Source organism: Mus caroli, chromosome 11, assembly GCF_900094665.2.
Source record: "Mus caroli chromosome 11, CAROLI_EIJ_v1.1, whole genome shotgun sequence".
NCBI lineage: Eukaryota > Metazoa > Chordata > Mammalia > Rodentia > Muridae > Mus > Mus caroli.
Window position 1 is genome coordinate 74,357,532 of NC_034580.1, and position 26,610 is coordinate 74,384,141.

General features: G+C 37.6%; 1 protein-coding gene across 6 annotated transcripts in view; it reads left to right on the forward strand.

Annotated features, from left to right (window-relative positions):
• Positions 1-26,610, forward strand: part of Nf1 (neurofibromin 1) — a 248,756-nt gene that overhangs the window by 75,497 nt on the left and 146,649 nt on the right. For 4 of the 6 annotated variants that reach the window (XM_029483490.1, XM_029483495.1, XM_029483493.1 and 1 more), the window contains exons 9-15: positions 3,968-4,141; positions 4,532-4,654; positions 5,109-5,183; positions 6,669-6,698; positions 10,982-11,113; positions 18,248-18,382; positions 21,348-21,461. In XM_029483490.1, the coding sequence (XP_029339350.1) occupies positions 3,968-4,141; positions 4,532-4,654; positions 5,109-5,183; positions 6,669-6,698; positions 10,982-11,113; positions 18,248-18,382; positions 21,348-21,461 (783 nt within the window). The remainder of the gene's footprint in view (positions 1-3,967; positions 4,142-4,531; positions 4,655-5,108; positions 5,184-6,668; positions 6,699-10,981; positions 11,114-18,247; positions 18,383-21,347; positions 21,462-26,610) is intronic. The other 2 variants (XM_029483492.1, XM_029483494.1) reach the window with 1 other exon arrangement.

A 26,610-nucleotide genomic window follows, 5' to 3' on the forward strand; every position in this document is an offset into this window, starting at 1 on the left:
AATATACATTGAAAGATTAAAACTCTTGGCTTCTTGTATAGAAGCAGAGACAATAAAATTTTTTCTTACATAATGTAAAGCTATATTAGCCATACCTAGAGGCAAAATTTTCCAGTGATTACCAGTTCACTAGAAGCAAAACTCTTTGAATTTAAGCATTATTCTAAACATCTGAATAGATCTGCAACACTGTTAAAAAGAAATTTTCTTGAACACAAGGAAAAACTTTCTCAGGCACTGTTTGTAAAACACAAGAAGGCCACAAGCTGCTCTGGGGCTCCCTGAGCCCTGCATTGACTCAAACGTAAAATATTTTTTTTTAATCTGAGCATCTTGGCCCTCCTGCAATAAGGACCAATTCTAGAGGAACAACTCAACTGTCTATGCCTCTAATTTTTGATACTCTTTTTAAAGATGACTTACAGTTAAAACGTTCTTCACAACTTTAGTGTTGTGAAAAAATTGCCCGTACTGCAGTTTCCTGCCAGGCAGCAACTATAGCCAAACTGATTGTTTGAGGGTCTAATCTATGCACAAGGACAAACATAGCTAGATAACTCTGTCCCAGTTTTGTATGAAGTGAGCTGTATTAGTGCTCTCATAAGATGATTACTCTTGTAATAATCTTAATTAACAATATATGGGTGAGTAGAAAATCTTAAATTTGTAATCAAACTGCAAGCTGCAGTCAATGGAACACTGGCAGTTTTAACCATAATTTTCAAGTTTCNTTTGCAACGTTAGGATAATATCTACAACCTTGGGAAAGCAAAACCCAAGTTTAAAACAATTTATCATCTTTAAAATCAATATAGAAGCATTACTATCATATTACGAAGTTTGGCTGCCAATTAATACCTATGAATACATGCAAGCTTTAATGCTTTAATAAAGAGGCATTGCTTTAAATCTTATCTTAAATTTTACTTTTTAGGATAGGAACCACATTAATTATTATCTAAACTAGAAATTTCTTTTAGAGACCCAGCCTCTTGGCCTGCCTTATGCTACATGTTGGAAAGACTCAAAACTTGAGTTATCAATTTTAAGACTGTAGCAATGTAACAATTATTAATCTTAACCAACAACTTATAAGCTGATTGTGAAAACACGCAGAGCACATTACCAATAAAAAAAGAACCAAATGAAGCAGGTACATTTAGACCAGAGAATACTAATTTTTCTAGCTACAATCATAGAATAAAAGGCACTTTACCATTTGTCAAACACATTAATCACAACATTATCAGCTTTTTTACCCCGAAACTAAGAGGCTGTGCACTCGCCTTTTTTTCCAAAAACGAACAGTTTTTCCAGCAGGGACCCTCCTGACATGTGTCTGTTTCCTGGATGAAGCACGTGGCAGCTCTCGGCTTTGCAGATAAAGTTTTTTATACCATCTTTATTATCCAACATAAAACATAGAACATTCATTCATACAGACTGGACACAAACATACATGAGTTGAACACGAGAACAGATTGGTGCACCAGACATTAGACAAGACACAAAAAGGGGACAGAGTACTCCTGCTCTAAGGCCCAGAGAGAACAAAGTATGGCACTCCTGAAATTTCTCTCTGCTTTTTGGGACATTTTCCTCCCTCATGATGCAGTTTTTTTTAACTGCGGCAATCCGCCTGATTATAAATTTCCTTTTAATAAACCCTTTCTTTTCTCACGCCTAAAAATGTAGCTTCTGAGAGCTACGGCTAACTGCCTGTTACGTTCCTAGCTCCTGTTAAGCTTCACTGCTGAACCTAAGTGAATTAGCGCTCAGGTTAAACGCTGTTTCAGCTTAGCTCATACCGACCTTCTCCGGTATGAATTTCCTTTAATTATTTTCTTCTTCTATGGAGTTCAAACCAGCAGTGCTTCTTCCAAATGTCCTCTGCCGTTTCTCAGTCCCACGTTGGTTCGCCAAATGTTGTGTTTGACCAGCAGCTCACATGTCTGGGTTCTAGCCTGGCAAGGCTTTTTGGAAACCTGGAAGAGAAGAAGGGCTAGGCGGTGAGAGAAAGATGCAGCTAAGACAGCCATTCTCATCAAAGCTCCATTTTACTATTCCTGTACGCAGTTATGAAACAGGGGAAGGGGGCCTGATTCCTGCCAAATAATCTTGGGGTCCAGTAGCATGGCGGCCACGTGTATGGCTCCGGAACAGCAAAGCGGTAGGCTCCAGCAGTGGGCGTGGCAGAATGATTGAGCAGGAAGCTCGACCCCTGAGCAAGCAGGTTTCAGGCTGGGGGAGGGGAGACTACAGTTATTCACATGTTATAGTCATAACTGAAAGGCTCTGAACTCTCTTGGTTTTAATGCTGAATAATAATAAACCAGATAAATTCTGTTATTTAAGCTTGTATTCACCATTAAAATACATTTAGACATTTATAATTTACCTTTATGTTTATGAATTAAATTTGGCTGGCTATTTGCAAATAAATTGTATAGCTAACAATGCATTTTCTAAGGCTTCAGCACAATGACTTGAGGAAATGTATATTGACTATGTTTTTTCATTATGAAACATAACTGTCCTAACAATTTAATTTCTGCAAAACTAAGAATAAAAATTGGAAATTTTCATCTTTTTCTATGGGCTGGCTGAAATAACCTAGTTAGATAAAAATCAGTTAAAATCATCAGGTCTTGGTGATTCTAAATTTTCCTTATTATCATTAGTTTTAAAAAGCAGAAATTTGTGAGATGGTTTTTTATTGGTTAAGAGTACTCTGTACAATTTTTATAAAATCATGTTACAGCCCTACCTGGCTTTCAGAGTCTTTAATGTTACCACATTTAGTTTTGGTTTTGGTAATTTCAGTCTGCATGCATGCATAACACTTAGTTGGTTGGTCTGTAGGTCGGCTGGCCAGCTCTGTGTGTATGTGTGCGTGCGTGCGTGCGTGCGTGATAGATAGCAGGTTCCAGACTCATGGTACACATAAAGCAAGCAGACACACAAGCATGCACAGAAACTGAAATGAATCTTTCAACAAGATAGACTGTTTTGCTTTTTTATTACTTATTTTTCAGTAAAAAAATGTGTGTGTGCTCTGTGTGTATGTTTGTGTTCCAACAGAGGCATAAGATCCTTTAGAGCTGGAGTTACAAGCAGTTCTGAGCACTCAGTGTGGGTGCTAGAAACTGAATTCTTGTTCTCTGAAAGAGTAGCAAGTGCTCTTAACTACCCAGAACCATTGCTTCTGGGTAGTTAATTTTAATAGTTTTATTTCTTGTTGGTGCTGCTTTTTAAAACTAAAACATACAAGGACAAAGGCCTGGCACACTTAGAGATTCTTTGCACATCTAGTTCAGGACATATCACAGAAGCAGAGCACAGGTGACTGGACAACGTCACTGGACGTCGTCGTCATCCTCAGTATCATTTAACTCTGCACGGACTGCCTTTTTATTAGCTGTCAAGCCTGTTAGATACTGGTGCTGCTTCCATCTTCGCCTAGGTCTATGTAGGGCCCTGAGCTCCTAAGGAACATCTTGTTTCAGCTGGCTTTAATTATGGCTTGTGGCAAAGCTGCATTTAATTTTTTTTTAATTATTTCTAGAAATGAAATTTAGAGCAACAGAATACCCTTGGGTATATTGTTTAGAAGGCTGGAGGTTAAATATACTCAAGAGTAGTAGAAAAGAAGTGAAACAATTTGTCTTTTACCACAACCAAGACAGGCTAATGATTAAGCTTCAAAGGTAACATTGAAAGGAAAGATATCGTCAGCTAATACTTAGTTCAAATGTATAGTAAGGAGTGGTTCCTTTCCCTAGTAAGTCAACAGAGAAAGTAGAGAAAAGTGTTTTGTGCATTTTTTAAAAAGGGCTTACTCTTTAAATATGAAATGATAGCCAGATACAAGCCATTTGTGTTTATAGTTGGTGTTTTGCTACTATGTTAGATTGATCTGTAGTAGTACAAACGAGGTGTTTTTTCTTCCTGTATTTCCATTCTGTAGAAGCTGTTTCTGGACAGTTTACGGAAAGCCCTCGCTGGCCATGGAGGAAGCAGGCAGCTGACTGAGAGTGCTGCCATTGCTTGTGTCAAGTTGTGTAAAGCAAGCACTTACATCAACTGGGAAGATAATTCGGTCATTTTCCTACTGGTTCAGTCCATGGTAGTTGATCTGAAGGTAATATGCTGTTCTTTCCCTTCTATAGGCCTTAAGAAAATTAAGTGGATAACCTTCTTGTATAAATATTCTCCTGAAGATAATTGCTAACTCTAAATTTTGAGTTAACTTTGATGTTATGTTCAAAGGACCTGCTTTTGTTGTTACTGTGCTCATTAGTCGAAACTGAGAACAGGAAGACTGATATGCATTGGGTTTCCTTAATGTGTAGATAGATGCTTGGATCTTAGATGATATCGATAGACTATAGTAACCAGTATTTTGTGCTTTTTCCGGCGACTAAAGTTTATTATAATCAATGTGACTAATGTTGATTATGTTTATATACCTTGTTAAATAAATACTTCATGACTATTTAAAGGCCATTGTTTTCTATTGGGATTTTTATAGAACCTGCTTTTTAATCCAAGTAAACCATTCTCTAGAGGCAGTCAACCTGCAGATGTGGACCTCATGATTGACTGTCTTGTCTCTTGCTTTCGGATAAGCCCTCACAACAACCAACACTTTAAGGTCAGATCATTGTTTTATATAACCATGCTTATTGATGTGGTTATCTTTATAAAATGCAGAAACTATAAAGATGAATAGGTATACTTTCATTAGTGTTTCTTTTTTTAAAAAAATTTATTTTTATTTCATGCATTTGGATGTTTTAGCTGCATTTATATCTGTGCACCATGTATGTGTATGGGGGTGACAGAGGCCAGAAGATGGCATTTGTGTCCCCTGGAACTGTAGTTATAGACAATTGTGAACTGCTGTGTGTGAGTGCTGGGAACTTAACCTAGATCCTTGGTGGTCTTAAACTCTGAGATATCTTTCTAATCTCTTACTAATATTTCTTAACTCTAATTCTTGATGTTAATTTCAAGACCTTAAATTTATTTTATTGAAAGTAACTTACTTTTTGCTGTTTTTTTCTCTCTGTTTGTTAATGTACATTTTTTTTTTTTTTTTGGGGCAGATCTGCCTGGCTCAGAATTCACCTTCTACATTTCACTATGTGTTGGTAAACTCACTGCACCGCATCATCACCAATGTAAGTCTAAAGCTAGTACTGTACTACTAACAAGTAAAGGTTTCTTTGTTGATTTGGGTTATATGTTCTTTTCTTTTTAAGGAAGATTCTGGTTTTATCAACTGTTCTGAACTTAGACCTTTCTGTAAAGCAGAGCTTCCCTAAGATGATTCCACCAGCAGTTATGTCCAGCTGCAGTTGTATATTCAGTCTCTACCTGAGGCTTTTAGTGAGAGGGATGGAGTTAATAGAATCTTTTGGAAGGAGTAAGCCTACAAAGTTGCATTTAAAGTTCAAAATCTGTTGAGAACAATGCCACTGAAAAACCATTTAGTGCTTTGGTAACAAAGCATTGACAGATTGTTTCTTACTCTCTTTGTTAAGTTGGAAGGAAGAGTAACTGTAGTCCAGCCTAGCTATGGGCATTTAAAATGGTGAAGCTTCACTTGATTTGACCTTTTCATCCCCTTAATTAGAATAAAACACATGCTTTAAAATACATACCACAAGAGACAAAAGCATTTCAGAGAAAACAGCTGACTTCATTAGAGGTATTTGTGCTGTGCGTGTACGAAATGGAAAGCAGACAGGAAGGTGGTAGTAGATGTGGACTGCAGAATTTAATATCTCTGTGTATGGACAGTTGGATTTGAATGTTCTCTGATTTGATTTTTCTTAGTACTACTTTTACACATTGGCAGATATGATACACTTATGAATAAGTTGTTCACTTTGTTTCTTTTTTCTTCCCTTAAAGTCTTTGATGACTAATACTTTGGAGTATTTGTCTTACTTCTAAATTCTGTTTTATGACTTGTGAATTAAAATAACACCCATTCCTTTATTTGCCTTGGAATTATCAAATTAAACCTAACATTACTCTTTTTGAAAGGTATTTTTGCAGGGGAAAATAACTGCTGATCAAGCTACTTAGTGACACACTCATTTTGCTTTGTGGAGTGCTAGTAGCATTTTAGGATGTTGGGTCTCTGTTTCAGCCTGGCCTTGCAGGACATCCATCACTCATGAAACGGCAACCATGCTCTATCTCCTGCATTATGAACAACTAAATGCTTAGGAATAATACAGCCCTCATTTGAATATCACTGATAGAGGTATAAGTTACACTCAATCCAGTTAGTTCCAATGAGGATAGTATTGTGAATCTAAGTGTAGATAGAATATGTTTATATTAAAACCTGTACATTTGCCAGTGTAATGACTCAGGCCATCGTCTCATTGACTCAGCACATTGACTCATTCCAAGGTTTAGTTCTAAATTTAAAAAACAACAAAAAAGATGATTTTCCTATCCCTTAAGTTTATATGTAATTCCAAAATACTAGTTGCCTACCTTGATTCAAAATATTGAAAGTATTCCACTTATTAATTGGATAACTTTATATGAATGGTTAACATTTAATAAATCCAAGTTTATAGTCTTTGAATATTCTGTGATTAGTTACTTTAATTGTGAAATATTTTTGTCTATAATTGAATACATAGAGCACTTTCAAGCATGGACTTGGCACTGCTGTAAGTGGCTGAGCTGCTCCTTTCTGGGTTTCAAGCATGCCTGGAGTGTTAGTTCCTGCATGCCTCTGTCCATGTGCCTGATGAAAGCGTGTGCTCCCCTTTCTGAGGAGTGCTGCATGTATGAAGGCAGAGTGTGTCTGCATCCGGGGACTTTTGTGTATAAAGCACCCATACTGACTAGTCTTTAAATACATCAACATCTGTTGAGTGGAATAGCTTGTAAACAACTCAGATAATGCCAATGTGTCTTTTTGTTTGTTTGTTTCTTGAGACAAGGTCTCACCATGTAGTTTTAGATGGCCTGAAACTATGTAGACCAGGCAGGCCTTAAACTCAGAGAGCTCCGTCTGCCTCCCGAGTGGTGGGGTTAAAGGACTGAGCTACTGTACCCAGCTTCCAAAGAGACTTTCAGTTATACTTTAGTTATACCTCATCCTTAGAGATTGCTGGGTAAATTGTGTTTTATTAGAGTCCACACTACCAAGACTTGAGGCCAAAAAATACTGACTTTAAAGTACTTTTAATTGTTAAAGACTATAACAGTAAATATGCAGATTTATACAATTGAGTTTTATAGAGTTTTACTGGAAATTTTTACTAGGAAAATGTTTGTTTTCAAGTAATATGAATTCTTTCCTAGATTCATGGAGTCTAGATCTTTAATTTCTTGGTATATATTTTCTTTTTAAATGCTTTGGTTCAGTATACCTCCTCAGTGCTCCTTTTCCATGTCTACTAAGCCAGTTTACAGCTTTAAAAAATTATTATGTTCCCCTAAAAGATAAAAGTCGTAATCTTTTTGTGGGTTTATGTAGAATGAGAAATTATGTTTGGAGTTTTATATTGCTTCTGTGAGATGTCCTCATACACAATTTATAAGTACTATGTTTAAATCTAAAACATTCCAATTTCATTTAGAGATTCTTAAAGTCTATTCACTATTTGAATTTTGATGCAGTGGTAATTTTTTTTAGTAGTTTCTAAAGTGGTATTTATACTGTCACTTTTTGAAAATGATGTGCACTAAGAGAGAAACTATAGTTTTAAGATCTATGTTACATCTGTATCATCCGTATAGGCTTTTAAAAGGTTAAATTAGATGTGCAGCTAGGAAATTTAAAAAATATAGATGTAAGTCAACATGCTACAGATAGGACAGTAGTTCATTGCAGATTTTTTTTCTTGTAGCAGTTTATTGTAGTTTGCCTTTTAATAGTTCATATATTGAAGGTAATCTCTGGCAAGAGATGGTTAAAGAAGTATTTCTAGGGTACTTGAAAATTATTTAAATAACCTTGAGGAATGTACATAATTCACTTATATTAGTCTTAATATTTTTAATAAACTATTATTAAGTGGAAATGTCTATTTCATTGACTAGTTTCAGAATGCACACACTTAGTAACTGACTAAAACACTAAAGTTTTATTAACTCAGGGATGTCTAATTTTTAGTGCCTATTTTATTTGAGAATATAGCCTTTACTTTGAAATAAATGGATTAATTCCTTATGAAAATAGAAAATTATAAAAAAAAATTAAATCTTAAGTCTAAAAGTTAATATATAGTTGTCTTAGTTAGGGTTTCTATTCTTGCACAAACATCATGACCAAGAAGCAAGTTGGGGAGGAAAGGGTTTATTCAGTTTACATTTCCATACTGCTGTTCATCACCAAGGAAGTCAGGACTGGAACTCAAGCAGGTCAGGAAGCAGGAGCTGATGCAGAGGCCATGGAGGGATGTTCTTTACTGGCTTGCTTCCCCTGGTTTGCTCAGCCTGCTTTCTTATAGAACCCAAGACTACCAGCCCAGAGATGGTCCCACCCACAGTGGGTCTTCCCCCCTTGATCACTAATTGAGAAAATGCCTTACAGCTGGATCTCGTGGAGGCATTTCCCTAACTGAAGCTCCTTTCTCTGTGATAACCTCAGCCTGTGTCAAGTTGACACATAAAACCAGCCAGTACAATAGTGCATACATATTACTGTGGTACAGTTTTACAGTTATCAAAAATGATTACATAGTAAGGTGGTTGTGGTAGCTTATGCTTGTAGTTCTAGCATTTAAGAGGCTGAGGCAGGAGAATCACAGGTTCTAGACCAGTTTGGACAACATAGTGAATTCCAGCAAGAACCTGTGTCAAAAACCAAACAGATGTAAACTAAACCAAAACTGAAAATAGCAACCCCCCCACTCCTAGTAATTTGATAAGATATTAAAGGAGATGCTTGTCTATTTAGTTTATTGATTTCTGCCAAGATTTTATGCAATGTATAGGAAGAAGTCAGGACTCAGTGTACTTTTTTTTTTTTTTTTTAAATCATTGAGCATTTTGTTACTTTCAGGTGATTAACAAAACATAGAAATCTGGTTACACTGATCACTGATGGACTTGGGCAGATCAGTGCCTCAAATCTGAGAGATGTGTTATATTCTGTGATAGTTAGTGTTGTCAATAAAGTCTGAAGATGAGCCTTTGAGCATATCCATGAAGATTGATATCATGATTACGTTAATTGAGACAGGAAGGCCCCTGACCACTGTGTGGTACTATTCCCTGGGCAGTGAGTAGAGAAAGCTCTTTGTTCCTGCTTTTGGATTTGATGTGACCAGCTCTCTCCAGCTCTTGCCGCTTTAACTTCCTTGCCACTAGAACCTGGAATTGTGAGCTAAATAAATTCTTTCTCCCTGAAGTTGCTTTTGTCAGAGTATCTAATTACAACAACATGAAAAGAAACAGAGACAGTAAACACCACCAGTGTGTAGGAATTGGCTAAATCAAATAACCGAGAGACAGCATTACCATAATAGTTCAACATTTATATTTCTTAAATTAATGAATTTTTATTGTGTATGGTTGTTTTGCCTACTATATGTCAGTAGAGGCTAGAAGAGGGTGTTGGATCCTCTGGAACAGGAGCTGCAGATAGATGTGAGCTGCCATGTAGGTGCTAGGACTTGAATTAGGGTCCTCTGTAAGAGCGGCCAGTGCTCCTAACTGCTGAGCTACTTCTCTAGCCTCTATCTTATGTATTTTTAAGATGAAGTCTTTCTGTGAAGCCCAGGATATCATTGAAGTTCCTCATGCCTTAGCCTCCCTTGTGTCAGGATTAAAGGTGTACACTACTGTGCTTGCCTTAGTTTTTCTGTAAAGAGAGTTTGTAACTCAAAATACTGTGAGCTGTGAGAAACTTAAATGTTAAGACTAGCTTGATTTTTTTTTAAATGAAGAATAAACTATAAGTAGGATGAAGCTGTTAAGTCACCTGTATTTACTATATGAATGTGTTATTTAATATCAGATTTTTAACTAAAGTATTACAAATTGAAAATTTATATTTAAAGCATATTGTTCTCATGTATAGCCTATATAAGTAGTGAAAGTTTATCCAGTCATTTTTCTATAAACTGATAAACTTTAATGCTTTTTCACAATTATTATTTTTCAAGCATTTAAAATTGAAATATATTAATTAAATTTAAAGCAAAAGTCATTTAAGGATACACTTAAATAAAACAGATTTTATAAATCAGCTAGATTGGCTAAATGGAAATAGGAAAATATATATATAAAATAATTATTTTATAAACCCTTAGCTGGGTCTGGGGATATAGCTCAGTGGTAGAGCACTTGCTTAACATACACATGTCCCAGGGTCCTGACTTTCATGTCTAGCTTTGTAAAAACAAAGATACTTAGCTAGGATCAGCTGTCTTTGTTTTTGGTGACCATTTAGTCTTCCATGTGTTGTGCCATCTGCTTATCAATGTAAAAAATTATTGATATACTAATGGCTTTATTCCATTTACTAATTTCATGTTAATTGTTGTTTATAAGCACTTGACTAATGGTTTTACATAGTCTTTCAACATTGTGTTGAACCACTAATCTCATGGAAAACTGTGATGGTAGCATTCTTACCTGGTGAAAAATATATAATGTATGCATGTGTTTCTGAAATTTGTTAACACTAAACTTTTTTAAAAGATAAAAATTGGTTGAAGAATTTTGCAAATAGTTTTTAAATTTAATATGGCATTGTTGAGAAAGGAGAATCTCATTTGCACATGCTCAGTATTCTATTTTAACATGTGTGTCTGCTTAGTGTCTGACTTAAAGAGATCATTTGGAGACTTTGAAAATCATATTGTATGTTTGCATGGTCTTATAAAGTTTTTCAGAAAAGTATAAAAGTATTTAAAAAAAAAAGAAGGTATACAGCAGTGAAAGAATATGTACAGCCCGTGTGATTTTTGTACTCTGTTCTTTCGTTTTTTCTTAGTCTGCGTTGGATTGGTGGCCTAAGATTGATGCTGTATATTGTCACTCAGTTGAACTTCGCAGTATGTTTGGTGAAACACTTCATAAAGCAGTGCAAGGCTGTGGAGCGCACCCAGCAATACGAATGGCACCAGTAAGAAACCATGAGCTTTGAATTCCACCTGTGTACTGCATTTCCAGTCTTCTCATTCCTGCTGATGGAGTTAACGGGTTGACTGGGTCCTTCCTTCTCTAGGAATGCTGTATTGCCATGCCGTTGCTGCCCAGTTACAGTAGTTGTTTTTCACTCCTTCTGTTAGTTGAAATTGATTTTCCTAAAGTTTTCCAGAAAATGCTAACGTCTTAATGAGTGTCATCTTGCTTGTGTTTTTGGTTTAACTTTTTCTTACTCAGTTGTTTTGATTTGTTTCTTACTTTCAGACATTGGGTTAGAGTGTCCTGATGCTGAATGGTATAGGAAAATTAGAAACCGAGTAAAGCAGGTGTTACTTAAAGGATTTATGTTTTAGTAAATATGATCATTTAGCAAAAATTGATAGGAGCTTGACACTGATGTTTATTGAAACGTAACAAAGGCTTACTTTGAAATTGTGTTCCAAGAGCTTAGTTAATAAAGACTGTAAATCCATAGAGAGTGGGTTTTCATAGCTCATGATAGGGTTGTGCCCATGATTTCCTTACTCGTACGTAGGAAGAACATTCACAAGGCGACTCTTGATGTGACTGGTGCTGCTTTGTCTTCTGCTTACTTTCCCATCTTATTGGCTGTTGTTGCTCACGTGGTCAGGTGCTAGCCAGTCACTGTGTCACATGGTAGTGGGCTTCTGTGGCTGGAAGTACATATGATCGAGCCATTGTAACTACCTCAGAAAAGTCCTTGATTTCTTTGACTTTTTTGAGTATAGTTACCATTATAGTCACATCATGTCATTTCAGATGAAAATGTATCGTGTCTTCACCTGTTGGTTTTATCTAATAAACTATGCATCTTACACGAATAGTTAAGCAGGTCGCTCTCCAGCATGCTTATCTTTCCAAGATGCTAAGGACACAGCACTTTCCTTTATACAGTTAGGCTCAGTCCTGCCCAGCTGTCAGAAGCAGTTTCTAAGGATTTTAAAAATATACCAGGTGTTCAAATGAGAAAGTTTTCTATACAAGGTACCATTCTATTTTTATCCTAAAATATTTATTTTTGTGCTAAAAATAATAGCTGAAAGGGCATGTCATTGATTTTTTTTTTCTTTTTAAAGGGCTTTTATTATATAACCATGAAAGGTTGCTTTAGGCTGGGATTTAACATGTTCATATCAATGTTGGACAGCTGTTAGGGAATTAGAAAAACACTGGGTACGTGTAGTTCTCTGTTACACCCACTCTGGAGCCCTCTGGAGCATCTGATGACTGATGGGGAATACATACACACGGTGTGCATTTGGGAAGATCTATTTGTACTGTCTTGTGGAGTTATACTCTGGAGATCAAAAGGGGGGTTTAAGTTAGCTTAATATTTAAGGAGTAGATTATAATTGCAAATCACCTGTAGACATTTTGGCAGGAATGAACACACACACACACACACACACACACACCATGGTGTAGTCAGCAATCATATTCCGAGTGTTCTGTAATAGACTTCTTGGTAAACCTCAGTGGTTCCTCGGATGGATCAAGGCTAGATTTGCTGGATTTTCAGTCAAAAAGATCTGGACATCTTGAAGGGTGAAAGGCCACAATCAAAGATGGTGTTTTGAGGCTCGCATACTGTAGCACACACTTGTAATCCCAGCACTGGTGAGGCAGGAGAATTACTGAGTCCAGCTTGGTCTACCCAGCAACTTTCAGGTAGTCTTTTTGGGAACCTGCTAGCTTCCTGGCTGAATGTTTCTGGTCTGTGGCCTGAGAACAGGAGAGCTTGAATTTTAAACACATGCATTTCCAGCCTAGCTCAGTCCCAGTGTGTCCTGAGCGACCTGTATCTGCAGAATCAATTTTTTTTTTCCTTCAGTGCTGAAGATCAATCCCAGGTTTCCCATAAATGCCTAACATATACTATACTATACCCCCTGCCTCAATGGTATTTTATTAAATAAAATTTAATATTCAAGCTTACTTAATTTACTTTTTGTGATGGTATGTATACGATACCTTTAATGTAAAAAAATTGTTACAGGTATATATGTTAGTGGTAACATATAGAGTAGCTATGTAATATTTCTTAACTAGACATTTTCTTTAAATTGTAGTAATTCCTTGAATCTACCCCCACCTTGTGTTTTGCACTAGGAGGGCATGCTAACTGTCAAACCCAGGAGGGCTTTCCTCTGTCCAGCTGTACCACTGATCTGTGTCTCAGCCTCAGCTTGCTGTGTGCTGGGCCATAGCTCAGTGTAAAGTGCTTTCTTACCTCTTACACTGACTGATAGGAGGATAATTGGAATTGGTGGAAAACCATATTTGCTTCCTGTTTTATATTCAACCCAACACCTCTGCCACTTAATTTTTATGCATGAGTGCTGAAATGAAATGAACCTCATTTATTCTTTTGAACTGCCACAGATTTGGTTGGTAGTCTGACATAATCTACAATTTTAATTTCTTAGATTTGGTTGTTAGTTAACACTTGGAGGCCCTACATTGTGCTATGGTCACTGTTTTCTTTTCTTTTTTTTTTTTTTAAAGATTTATTTATTGTTATGAATAAGTACGCTGTAGTTGTCTTCAGACGCACCAGAAGAGAGCATCAGAAGAGAGCATCAGATCTCATTACGGATGGTTGTGAGCCACCATGTGGTTGCTGGGCTTTGAACTCAGGACCTCTGGAAGAGCAGTCAGTGCTCTTACCTGCTGAGCCATCTCGCCAGCCCCCCTGGTCACTGTTTTCTTAAAGCTGTAACTAGTAAGGATTTCTTGTGGCTCAATGACATGATAAAATTTTGTTTTATTTCTATTTTTATTTATTATTTTTGGTAGTATCAGTATACATTTAGTTTTCAGAGTCATTTTTAAGCTTTTTTTTTTTTTTTTTTTTTTTTTTTTTTGATATACAGGTTATGTAGCTTTGGCTGACCTTGAACTCACTGTCTTCCTGCTTCTACCTCGGTGGTCTAAAAGATTCATTTTTTTATTATTTTTAATTATATGAGTATATGTGTCAGTGTGTGCACATGAAAGTAGATGCCCATGGAGGCCAGAGGCATTAGATGTCCCCTGGAGCTGGAGTCACAGGTGATTGTGAGCCATCTGATAGGAGTTCCTTCTGGTAAAGCAGAATACACTCTTAACCACTGAGCCATTTCTCTAGTCCTTTAAAGTTCTGTATATTTGTATGTATAGTATTATGGATGTATGTGTAATGGCTGTAGGAAAACTTTCTGTTAATATTTCCATTAGAGAAAATGGCAAATTAATGTAATCCAGTTGTATAAAAAAAGGAAGTTTTAGAGTTTGGGGAATATTTAAGGTAAACACTATTCTTCATGTTAATGTGTGAATAAACCACAGATATGCCTGGTGTTAATGCTAGAATCATGGGTTGTGCCTTGTTTACACTGCCTGAAATCATTTTGGTAGCTCTTAGGAATTGAGCTATGCCTTTGCTTTGCTGCAGACATAGCAGTGCAGAAGTTCTAGCTGAGCATAATGGGCATGCCTTTAATCTAAGGTCTTGGGTGGCATAAACAGGCAAGTCAGGACTATACAAGATTGTTTGATTGATTATTTAATATGTATTTATATTTTTTGAGACAAGGTTTCTCTTTGTAGCCCTGGTTGCCTAGAACTTACTCTGTAAACGAGGCTGGCCTTGAACTTAAGAGATCTGCCTGCCTGTGCCTCCAGGGTGCTAGGATTAAAGACATGCACCACCATTACCTGCCTCATAGTAAAATCTTGTTTCAAAAATGTTCTGTCTATGAAAAGGTAAACTATTATGTATTTCAATATAGTATTGATTTTCTAATAAATCAATCTTGAGCGTGGGGTTGCTTCCCGCCTCCGTGGTTTATGTTCCTGAGTAAAAGACACCCACACAGCCTCTGTATTTTAATATGCCTTAAACAGCACAATAGCAGAGGGACTGCCTAACCTCTATGATGTTAGAATCTACCTCCCACCAATAATTCCAAGTTACTACTCACTAATTTCTGAGTTCCATCTTGGCCACATTTTCTTGGCCCAGAGCCCGGGGTGTTCTCCTTGCTTCTCTACTTCATGGTGGCCTCTGTGTCTCTCCTCTCTCCATATTCTCCTAAAGCATGGCAGATGCCTTTCTTCCTCATCCTTATGGTCCTAGGCCTGGGAAACCTAAAACCCTATCTTTTTCTTCTCCCTCACTATTGACTGCTTGTATCTTTATTTCCCAATCAGAATTAGCTGGGGCCAGGTTCCCTGATGCTACATGTAGACACTCTTCTGCAGACTGTTTTGGAGGACCCAATGAGTATTTGAATACAGGCAGCTATATTTCAAAGCTTGACAACTGCTTGATATTTTGGGGATAAGTTACTTGGTAGAAAGTAGTAGTTATTTGAGGCCTGGAGAGGTAGGTGGCTCAGCAGTTAGGAGCACTTGTTCCTCTTAGAGAAGATCTGAGTTTGATTCCCAGCTCCCACAAGATGGCTCAGGAAAGTTCTTATATTTAGTTCTAGGGGAAGATGATACCCATACAAGCAGACAAACCTCACACATGCAAAAACAAATTTAGAGCTTGAAAAACTAACTACTTGGATTTTTTTTCAATAAGATAAAAATATGTTGTTGTTGAAGCTATGCCAGTTCCTTTCTGACTCTTCTACAGAGTACCCTTGAAGATGTTTTGAATGAAGTTAAAACCCAGTTTCCTAAGAGTTGTTATTATATATAGCTTGTGTTGGATTGGATTTTATTGTTTTAACTCTTTGAAAGTTTGTTTGATTTGTTTTGATAACTAAGCAAACTAAGGCCAAATCTGGTTACAGGAATTAGAATGTCGCATGGCCCAGCAGAGTTAGGTCTGAAGTTGTTTTGACGCCTGCCTAGTGTCTGCTCAGCCCCTCAGTTGCCCTCCTTCACTAGCAGGTTAGCTGGTTGGATGATGACGCTCTCACTGCTTCAACACAGACTCATAAGCTCCCAGAGCAGCGCCAGGCACCATGGGCATGCTGGTATGCTGTGTGCCAGGCACCGTGGGCATGCTGGTATGCTATGTGCATTTGTGAGTGATTTTTGTGGATGAATTTATTTGATTGAACTAAAAATTTGTCTATTTGGGTTATTTATCTTTCACAAAACCAGTTTAATAAATTTTTTCCATTAATATGGCCCTTTAAAGAACTGCCTTCATAATGTTTGTCTGGTATCATTTCTAGGTTTTGGTCTATAAAGCTGCTTTTTTTGATCATTGGAACTAGCTGCTTTCATATGACGATTATACCCATGTTTTTTTCTTTCTTTTTCTTTTTCTTTTTTTTGGCACTTTAGTAGCAATTTTAACTTTTTGAAATATTTGTCTGAGAGTAATAATTTATATTTTAAAACTAGAAATATGCTTTAATAAAATTAAAATGTGAAGTTTTAAATTTTGGTCTTAGATGATATCTTGGCATAGATGTTGCTTACCATGCCTGTAAAGTCAGCCCTAAAGTTTCAAGTTGGCAGATGGTTTTGGTTCCTAATAAATAACTTAGGACTTTCTTGTCTGACATAGCTGACTGTCTTTAACCAGAGCACATGTGTCAGTTTAGATCCTACTAATTTTTGTAGTACAGAAGATAAATTAGTAAATGAAGTCTTTTTTTTAATTTCTACTTAAGAAACAGTTTGTTAAGCAGCTAATTGTTCCTGACTTTATATAACCCACTAATGGCCATTAGATTAAAAGAGGTAATTGGACTTTCTCAAGTTTAGATTTCCTACTAGTCAATTATACTATAGAGCAAAATTTACATGTTAGTACCTGACATTAAACCAAAAATTACTTAAAAAACAATTACTAAATCAGAGATAACTTATGTATTGCTGGTTGTCCTCTGACTGTGTACTTCCTGTGCAAGCCATGTCACTCTCCATTACATCATAGTGAGTTTGTTCAGTAAAGGCTTCACCTTGATTTCTTATTAGACCTTGAAACATACACATGCACGCACATGCAAGCACACACACATATCTATACAGCAAACATTCCACAGAACTAATTAAATACATCTGACAAACATTTCCTTTAGTGTTGAGAGTTTGGATATTTCATTTCTTAAATGCTTAAAAATTGAGCACTGTGTGTGTTGGGTGATATATTCATCTTCAGTTGTTAAAAGAAAATAGCCTGTCTACAGAGACATTTGTTATGGTTGAATAAAGGCTTCATAGTCTGCTATCCCTGTATCTTTTTATGTACTCACTGTAGGCATCCAGGTCAAAAGTAGATGGTGTGTGTGTGTGTGTGTGTGTGTGTGTGTGTGTGTGTGTGTGTTAGTTAAAGGAAATAGATAGAGCGACAGTGAATCAAGAATGCAATTGTTAGATTTTTTTTAAATTGACTAACATTGAGAATTATGTTAATCGACTATAATATCTCTGTAGTTGAACTACATTTTCACCAGAGTTCTGTTTTATGAATATTCTTAGGCAAAAAGACAAATGCATACATCCTATTAACTTAAAGAGGAAATGCCGTCAAAATAAAAAAGCAAGTTCCTAACTAAAGCCATGACTACAGAGGTTGCCTACAGAGACTGTTTCAGCAGTTCTAAAGAACATACCTTTACTTCTATCTGAAAGTGGATGTTTATTTTCCTTTGTATGGTATCGAGGATTCACAATAGTTTTTCATTTCTTTTAGTCCAGCCAAGTGCTGCATCTTACAGTGTACAGTGTATTTGTGTGTGTGCATGTGATATAAGTATTTGCTAATTTGAATTCTCTAGTATTCATGTGTGATATTCAGATACATTATTTTCCCTCTTACTATTTTCATATTTGAGAGCCAGTTTTTGAACCCAAGAGTCAACTTGATATTATGTCTCTAGTGTTTTAGATTATTATTATTATTATTATATATTACTAGATTGTTATATAAGATTGATGTAAATGCTATAAAAACATTTTTAAAAAATGTAATATTAAATGTATGCTTATTAGCTTATGTTTCTACCAGTATCATACATTTGGTGGTATGAAATGTTTGTTTTCAAAGCATTTTAAATAATTTCTTTTATAAAGTATAGCTATTATTCTGAACCTGATGTCTAATTGTTTCTAAGGTGATGCCATGTTTTTGATTTCTTATTAGAGTCTCACCTTTAAAGAAAAGGTAACAAGCCTTAAATTTAAGGAAAAGCCTACAGATCTAGAGACAAGGAGCTACAAGTGTCTTCTTTTGTCCATGGTGAAACTGATTCATGCAGACCCAAAGCTTTTGCTTTGTGTAAGTATTTTTAATGAAATGCTTTGAAATTATTCCAGTAATCTATTTGAACTGAAAGACCAAAATCCTTTTAAATTATGAGTAACCTCTAAAACATTGCTAAGAAAGCCAATTTCAGGAATTCCAATATAATTAGATTACATTTTCTAACCTTTCCCTCCTCATTGAACTGTCCGTAGTAGTATCATTTGCCCTTGTTCTGCATTATAATCAGACCTATTTCTGGGGTCAGGTGGGACAAATGACTATAACATCGGTGCGCTCAGCATCTGAACTGCTCACTCTTTTTGCTATTGCTAAGCGAGTTAGCTTCTATAGCTAGCTCCCTGTGTGTTCCTTTGATCAGCCTTCTATTTTCATTGGCTCTGCCTGTAACCATATTAGAAGAGAAAGTTAAAATGAGAGTGGTTAGTATCCAGTTATTGCCATAGCTCTGCTTTTTATTGCTGCAAATGGTATTATATTCCTGAGAGCTTCACTTTTTGGTGCACAGAGTAATTAAGAACTGATGTAAACAGTGTAACCAGGTGAGAGTAAAGGGTTAAGAGCACAGGCTCTGGGGAAGGACTGCTTTGCTTCACCTTAGGCTTCTCATCTGAAAAGGTAGACAGGAATATAGTGCCTACCTCAGAGAGACCATTAAGAGTGAAATAGTTTGTGTAAGGCTTTTAGGAACAATTCCTAGTGTATAATAAGCAATAAAATTAGTTACTGCTATTATTAGTAAGATACAGTTAGCGTTAGCATTCTTACTGTCCAAGTAAAACAGTTTGAATTGTTCACAGGATGGTCTGTTTAACTTTTATCAAGTCTCTCTAGTCCTAGACTGTTGGGGCCGGCCTGCGGCTCTCATGTCTGGGTTCGAGCCTGGGAGGCAGCCTGGAACTGAAAAAGAAGAGGGAAACTAGATGGACGAGACAGGGAGAGAGAGAGAGAGAGAGAGAGAGAGAGAGAGAGAGAGAGAGAGAGAGAGAGAGAGAGAGAGATGGAACCAAGACAGTATTCTGATCAAGGCTCAAATTTTTAATGGTGGACACTGCTTTATAAAGGAGTGGGGGAGCCCATTCCTGCCAAACCTTGGAGCCCAGCTGCAGGTGACCACGTGTAGGCGGACTCCCAGCAGGTAGCAGCAGTGGCAGTGGCTGAACAATAGAGTGATCCAGGGAGGCAGGCTCCATCCTGGGTGATCTCCTTATTGGTTTAGCAAAGTCAAGGTCTGGCTCAGCCTGCTTCAGGCTTGTGGGAGGCTACACTAGACCTATCAAGTCTCTAGACCATCAGGTAAAGCCTTCTGCTTTACTCAGTGTCAGGCTCATCCTTCGGTGCTTTATGGCTTTGCAGCTATGCTCTTCAAATTACTAAAATGAAGGCATTCATGACTAAGTGGCTGTGGTTTCAAGAATTCTATGAACCCCACGTTTTGAGTGTGTGTGCACACATGTGTTTTTGTTTGATTTTTGAGACAAAGTGTTGCTGTGTATACTAGGTTGGCATTGAATTTACTATGTATGACATACTGACCTCAGATTTGTTGGGTATCCCAGGCTGGCCTTGAACTAGATGTTGCTGAGTGCTGGAATTACAGAAATGTACTGTCATGTCTGCACTCCAGAATTTTAAGAAATATTTATATATGAGTAATTTTTCTGATAATGAGAGATAATAGAGCCAGAGTGGATGAGGTTCCTAAAGTATGGGTTACCCCAAAAGAAGACCTATTATCTTTTTGTGTTTTTTGAAAAGTCCACCCAAATTTGAGAGTTTAATAGAATTAACAGTTAAATCTTTAGTTTGGAAAAATTTTTAAAAATTTGTCAGTGGACTCTGAAAATTAACTTTGTTCTCTTGGTTTCTCGGGTGTGTGGCATGAACTGTGGTGACATCTCACTGTGCTTGCCACAGGATGTTACTCTGTTTACTTGGCTGCAGTTTTATGTTCACCTGTGATTTTCATGTTAGATAGGTTATTGTTTGAAGAAGAAGGGTTGAATTGTTTGAGGGAAAATAGTTTTTAAGTAAAATTTGCTGTCTTCCAAGAGTTATGGAATCCTTTTTACTTCCCTTGATGAGGATAATTGAACCAGAGCCAGGTAGTTTTGTAAAGCAGGCAAAAGCTCCACCCCCGGCTTACTCCTGATCTTTGTGGGCTTTGTTTTGTGTTTGGGGGAGTTGAGAGGGTGGGTGGGGTTTCCTTTGATAGGCTAATTGTCACTACCCAGGACAGCTGCCTAGCTTCACGGACAGTGCTTCCTTTGCTGCCATCTAGTGGTTAAGTGACTTTCCTCAGTAACCTCAGGAAAGTCAAACAATATTGTACACATAAATTCTAACCCTTAGTTAGTAGGAGAAATGTAAAGATGGTCTCAGTCATGGCATCTTTGTTGAAGTAATTTGATTGTGTCTTGTGTTTATACCATCTTTGTCCTGGTTCCTGTCACTCTATGTGTTCCCAGCTACTACCATTTCTTACATTCCCCAATCATTTCTCTGCACTATGTTAGAATGTTCTCTTTAAAGAGTTTTGTCATGCCTGGTCCAACTTAAATATCTTTTAGCTAAAGTTGCTCTTGGATAACAGGTAAGTGGATCTTTGAGTTCATGACCAGCCTGGTCTAGAGTGAGATCTGGGACAGTGAGGGCTATGCAGAGAAACTGTCTTAAAAAACAAAACCAAAAACGAACCCCTTCTCCCCCCAAGCCCCAGAATGTGAAGTTTGACGGGGCTGGAGAGATGGCTCCGTGCTTCAGTGCTTCCTGCTTTTCCAAAGTGCCTGCCTCTGGTTCCCAGAACCCACACAGGCAGGCAGATCACTATTGACTGTAGCTCCAGCTCCAAGGAAGCCAACACTCTTCTGCCTCCATGGCCACCTGCACCCATGTCCTGTCTACACAGACATGCATACATGCATAGAAATAATAAATACAGTTATTAAAAGCAAAACTGAAGTTTGTTTTTCTCCTACAGAATCCAAGAAAACAGGGCCCTGAAACTCAGAGCAGTACTGCAGAACTAATTACAGGGCTCGTACAACTGGTTCCTCAGTCACACATGCCAGAGGTCGCTCAGGAGGCTATGGAGGTAAAGGAAGTGAATTCTGGGCATTTGAAAGAAAGACTGTAACTGTCTCTGTCCTTTTTCTGAGAACTTAATTTTTTAAGCAATTATTTGACTCTTTCTATGTGCTTTCTCTTAAAAATATATTTAAAAAAATTTAAATTGTGTGTGTGTACATATGGAAATCAGAGAAAACTCAGGTTTCTGGTCTTGGATGGCAAATACCTAACCAGCTGTAGGCATCTCATCAGCCACTACAAATTCATTTGTTTTTGAGACAAGATTTTTGTGCTATTGTCCTGTCTGGTCTCTAAATCCTAAAACAATCCTCCTCCTTCAGCTGTAATATGAGCTAGAACTTTAGTTGTATGTCACAAGTCAGGTTGTATTTGAATTACATTGTGTAAAAAAATTTTTGGAAGTTTATAGTTTCTTTATTCCTTACTTTCTTTTTGTGTCTGCATAATGGGGGTAGGGTGTGCTGCACTCGCAGTGGCACGCCTGGAGATGAGGGGACAGCCTGTGGAGTTTCTCTTCTCTGTCCACCTTTATATGGGTTCCAAGAGTTGAACTCAGGTGTTCAGGCTTCTGTAACAAGTTCCTTACTGATGAGCCAGGTAATGGATGGTAGACATTCAGTGTGATTTCTATTTGAGAATTTCTACAAATAATACTATTAAAGTTACTGTATCATTTAATATTTCCATTAGCAGTGTATTGGTGTTTGGTATTTCTCCATTGTTGATGACACTCATGTTTTTAAATTACAGTTAATCTACTGTGTTAACAAAGGCGACTTTTTAAAAAATTATATTTGTAGCTGGATGGTTGTGGTGCATGCCTTTAATCCTAGCACTCAGGATACAGAGGCAGGTGGATCTCAGAGGCAGGCAGATCTCAACCAAGCCTACATAGAAAGACCCTATCTCAAAACAACAGAAAAATTACATTTCCTTATTTATTGTATGGGAGGATATGTGCACAGCATATAGGAAGAGGTCAGAGGGTAACTTGTAGGAGTTGGTTCTTTCTTCCCACCACTGGGTCCCAGGGATTGACCTCCAGTTGTCAGGCTTTTACCGACAGCAGTACCTTTACTTACTGAGCCAGCTCACCAGCTTAGAGTTTACTTGTTTTTAAAATTATCTTTAATCTTTTTTTCTTTCTTTCTTTTTTAGTCCAGTTGTTATCCCCCTCCTGGTCCGCCCATCAACAGTTCCTTCTCCCATACGCCCCTCCCCCAGTTTTCAAAAGGATGTCTCCACCTCCAACCCACCCCAAGTCTCTAGAGGGTTAGTGTGTCTTCTCTCACTGAGGCAAGACCAGGCAGTCCTCTGCTGTATATGTGTCCAGGGCCTCATATCAGCTAGTGTATGCTGCCTGGTTGGTGGCTCGTGTCTAAGAGATCTTAAGGGTCTGGATTAGTTGAAACTGCTGGTCTTCCTATGGGTTCACCCTCCTCAGCTTCTTCTAGCTTTTCCCTAATTCAACCCCAGGGGTCCCCAACCTCAGTCCATCGATTGGGTATAAATACCTATGTCTTGCTGCTTTTTGGGCCTCTCGGAAGGCAACCATGCTAGGCTTCTGTCTATAAGCACATCATAGCATCAGTAATAATGTCAGGCCTTGGAGCCTGCCTTTGAGATGGATTCCCATTTGGGCTAGTCACTGGACCTCCTCAGAGTTTACTTTTAAGTGTTATTTTTGTACTGACAACCTAAACATACACCTTTAATCTAAATGAAATTTATTTTTTTATAATTAACATATACAAATAGTTTAAGACTTAAGAATATATTCAGCCCAGAAAGTTTCCTTTCTGCAGTTAATACTCCTACCCTTATTTTGTTCACCTCCCTTAAGTTAGGAAAAAACTTTTGACACTCGTGTATTGTCGCACATGTTAGTTCCCTTTTCCTGGTTGTTGATGAATATTGCACTGGCTTGTTCACTAATGGGCTCAGTTGGTAGACAACATGCATTTCTACTGAATGTCAGCCTTGTATTCCTTTGCCGTCCCCATCCCTTCTTATCCTGTGTCTTTCCCTTGGCTCCTTTGTAATAATTGATTTGCTTTGTTAATGTAATTAGTTTGCATTTTAAATAAATGAAATAAAGGTTTTTATTTTTAGTTCAGCATAATTGCTGTAACTGTATTGTGTTAGTGGTTGGTTTTTCTCAAGGTTCCTCCTGTTTTATTCTGTTTAGTGTCCCATTGTATGAATATAGCACAACTTGTTTGCTTATTTATCAGTTGATGATCATTGGTGTTTTGCTTCTGGTTATTTAGAAGTACAGCTTTTGCTGGGTATGGTGGTGTGTACCTTCATTCCCAGCATTCAGGAGGCAGAGGCAATTGTAAATTTGAGGCCAGCCTGGTCTACATGTCGAGTTCCAGGCCAGCCTGCTACAAAGTAAGGCTCTGTCATAAAAAATGATGATGATGAAGGAAAAAAATTGATAGCCTCTAGGTACACACACACACAATGTGAACAGATTTTTTATTTTTCTTGAGTAAATTCTAACTGAGGCAAAAATCTTACTGTGTGGTCTCAGAAGAGACATAGCATAGCTATAAGAACACTGAAAGAAAGATAGTACAAGCATAGAAAAGTGTAGTGTCGTACATAGAAAGTAAAGGTGCCTTATTTATGTGTAAGGATGTGTATCTGTGAATGTATGTGCACATGTGTGTGGGTACCCAGGGAGGCCAGAAGAGGATATTGGCTCCCTGTAGTTGAGGTTACATGCAGGTAGGTTGTTCACCTACTGAGATGGATGCTAGGAACCAAAGGCAAGTTTTCTGGAAGAGCAGCAGCAAGTGTTCTTAGCTGCTGAACCATCTCTCTAGCCCCAGATTCACTGGAGAGGGGGGGGGGGGNGAGAGAGATGAAGATCTTGTTGCAAAGGCTCAGTCTAGGAAGTAAAAGTGCATGAAGTTACTAAAGCTTCAGGATATATAAAACAAAATATGTAAAGTCCTGTAAAGAAAGAAGCTGTTTACAGTGCAGATGCAGAGGTGTTCCTGAGTACTTTCCTAACATCCGGTGGGTAAGGATGGGGTGGGGTTGTTATCATTCAGTAGAATACTACACTGAATTCAGACAGTACTTTTTTTTTTCCCCAAGCATACCTGGAAGATATTTAACAGAGGGGTAGACTTAAAACTATCAAAGTATTGAAATATTATTTTATTGCCGTAGTAGAATTAAGATAGAAATCAGTAAGAAAAAAAGTTTATAAATTTTAAAATGTTGATACTATGTTTTCGTTTACATACTACTGAGTATAATTTAGTACAACTACCATTAAATGCTATTTTATAATATCAGAGCTAAACATAAATGCTGACAGTTTACTCCCGGTCATAGAGCCAGCAGAAGTGCACATGTCCACTTACAAAGCACACAAAATGGTCAGCAGTGCAGCTTGTGTTGTATCTTCCTCCAAAGTATGAGCCATTCAGATATGACAGCCGAGTAGACAATTCCTGTTATATTGATTTAACTGAATTCTATGCAGTAGTGAAAATAAAATGAATTGGATTGGTGGCACACTCATTTAATCCCAGCACTCGGGAGGCAAGAGACAGGAGGATAGTTGTGAGTTCCTGGACAACCTTATCTACATGGAGAGTTCCAGATCACCCGGTGCTGCAGAGTAAGACCCTGTCACTAAAATGATGAAGATGATGAAGAAGAGAAGAAAAATTGATGGCCTCTAGGTCACTAATACATAAATCTAAGTTGTGAACAGTGTTCATTTTTCTTGAGTAGATTCCAACTAATGTAAGACAACAGCAATAACCAAAAACCCCAAAAGAGGCTGGTTTACATAGAAAGTTCCAAGACAGTCAAAGCCACATAGACCCTGTCTGAACGTAAACCAAACCAGCATGAGTTACTGATGAGTGCAGAAGCTGCATGAGGCTCACTGACATGCTGTTCAGTGGAAATAACCAAAGGCCAAGGGCATTCTGTCAGCTCCCTTACCCAAGCTTCACAGGCAGAGAGAGCAGCCTGGTGAGGGCAGGCAGAGAGCTGATGCCTGGGAGGGGAGGGCTGAAGGGCCTTCCTGGTGTGGGTGGTGTTGTTAGGTGGTGGTGGGACATGCAGCCAGTGAAAAATCTCTGAGCTCTCCTCTCCAAATGACCTCCTGCTGTACCATGTGTGTGTGTGTGTGTGTGTGTGTGCGCGTGCGCGTGCGTGTGCATGTGTGTGTGTAAAATCATCCTAGAAATTGCTACATTGCTTATATTGTCTTTGGAGGATCTATTCAAATATTTTGATTATTTTCACTTCAGTAATCAATTCTTACATTTCTTGTCTTGTGTATAATATATAATTCAAGATTTAAAAAAATACATGTATCTTCCTCTAATAATCAGGAAGACCTTAATTATTCATTAGTAAGAGAATGAGTTTATATTTAAGAGAGTGGTATTTCAGCTTGGCATGCTATTAAACATCCATTCAAACCTATGGGAGTTGTTCAGCAGTGTTTGAGGATGCTTAGGAGACGCTAGATGAATGTAATGTGTTTGGAGCTTGCTGAAGCTGTCAGTCCCACACTGTGTAGAATTTATTCATCAACAACAAACCACAATAATAAGGTGCTTCCCAACAAATTGTATCATCTAATGACTCCATAGCCATCTTTTTAATGTCAGTGTGTTCTCTGATATTGGCATGATAACATAGTCACCTTTGAGGTACTTCTCAGGGTCTATCTCTGTCAGATAACATATAGCAGTATGGAAAATTAAAGCAAAGGAGAACATGAAAAGATATATAATCTCATTGAAATGCAAAAAACTAATAAATTTTTATTCAGATTAAACAAAAAACTTTATTAAACAGAGAATGTGTCACCTAAAAAACCCCAAAATATCCCAGTCTTACCAAATGCCAAACCATTTGTGAGTGACAGGCATAAAGCTAGGATTTGGGTCTCCGCTTCTGTTCTTTGTACTATACCAAAACACTGCCTTCTCTTCTTTGTATGCATAATATGAAGTCCTTCAAAAACACAGATGTGCCTTGGCAGTTCAACACCCTCCAAAAGAGAATCTCAGTATGCCTTAGGTTCTTTTCTTTTCCCATCAAACACTTTGCCCAAGTTTCTATGATAGGCCTAGAACCCCTGAAGCAGTGGAGCTCATAAAGACTGTGCC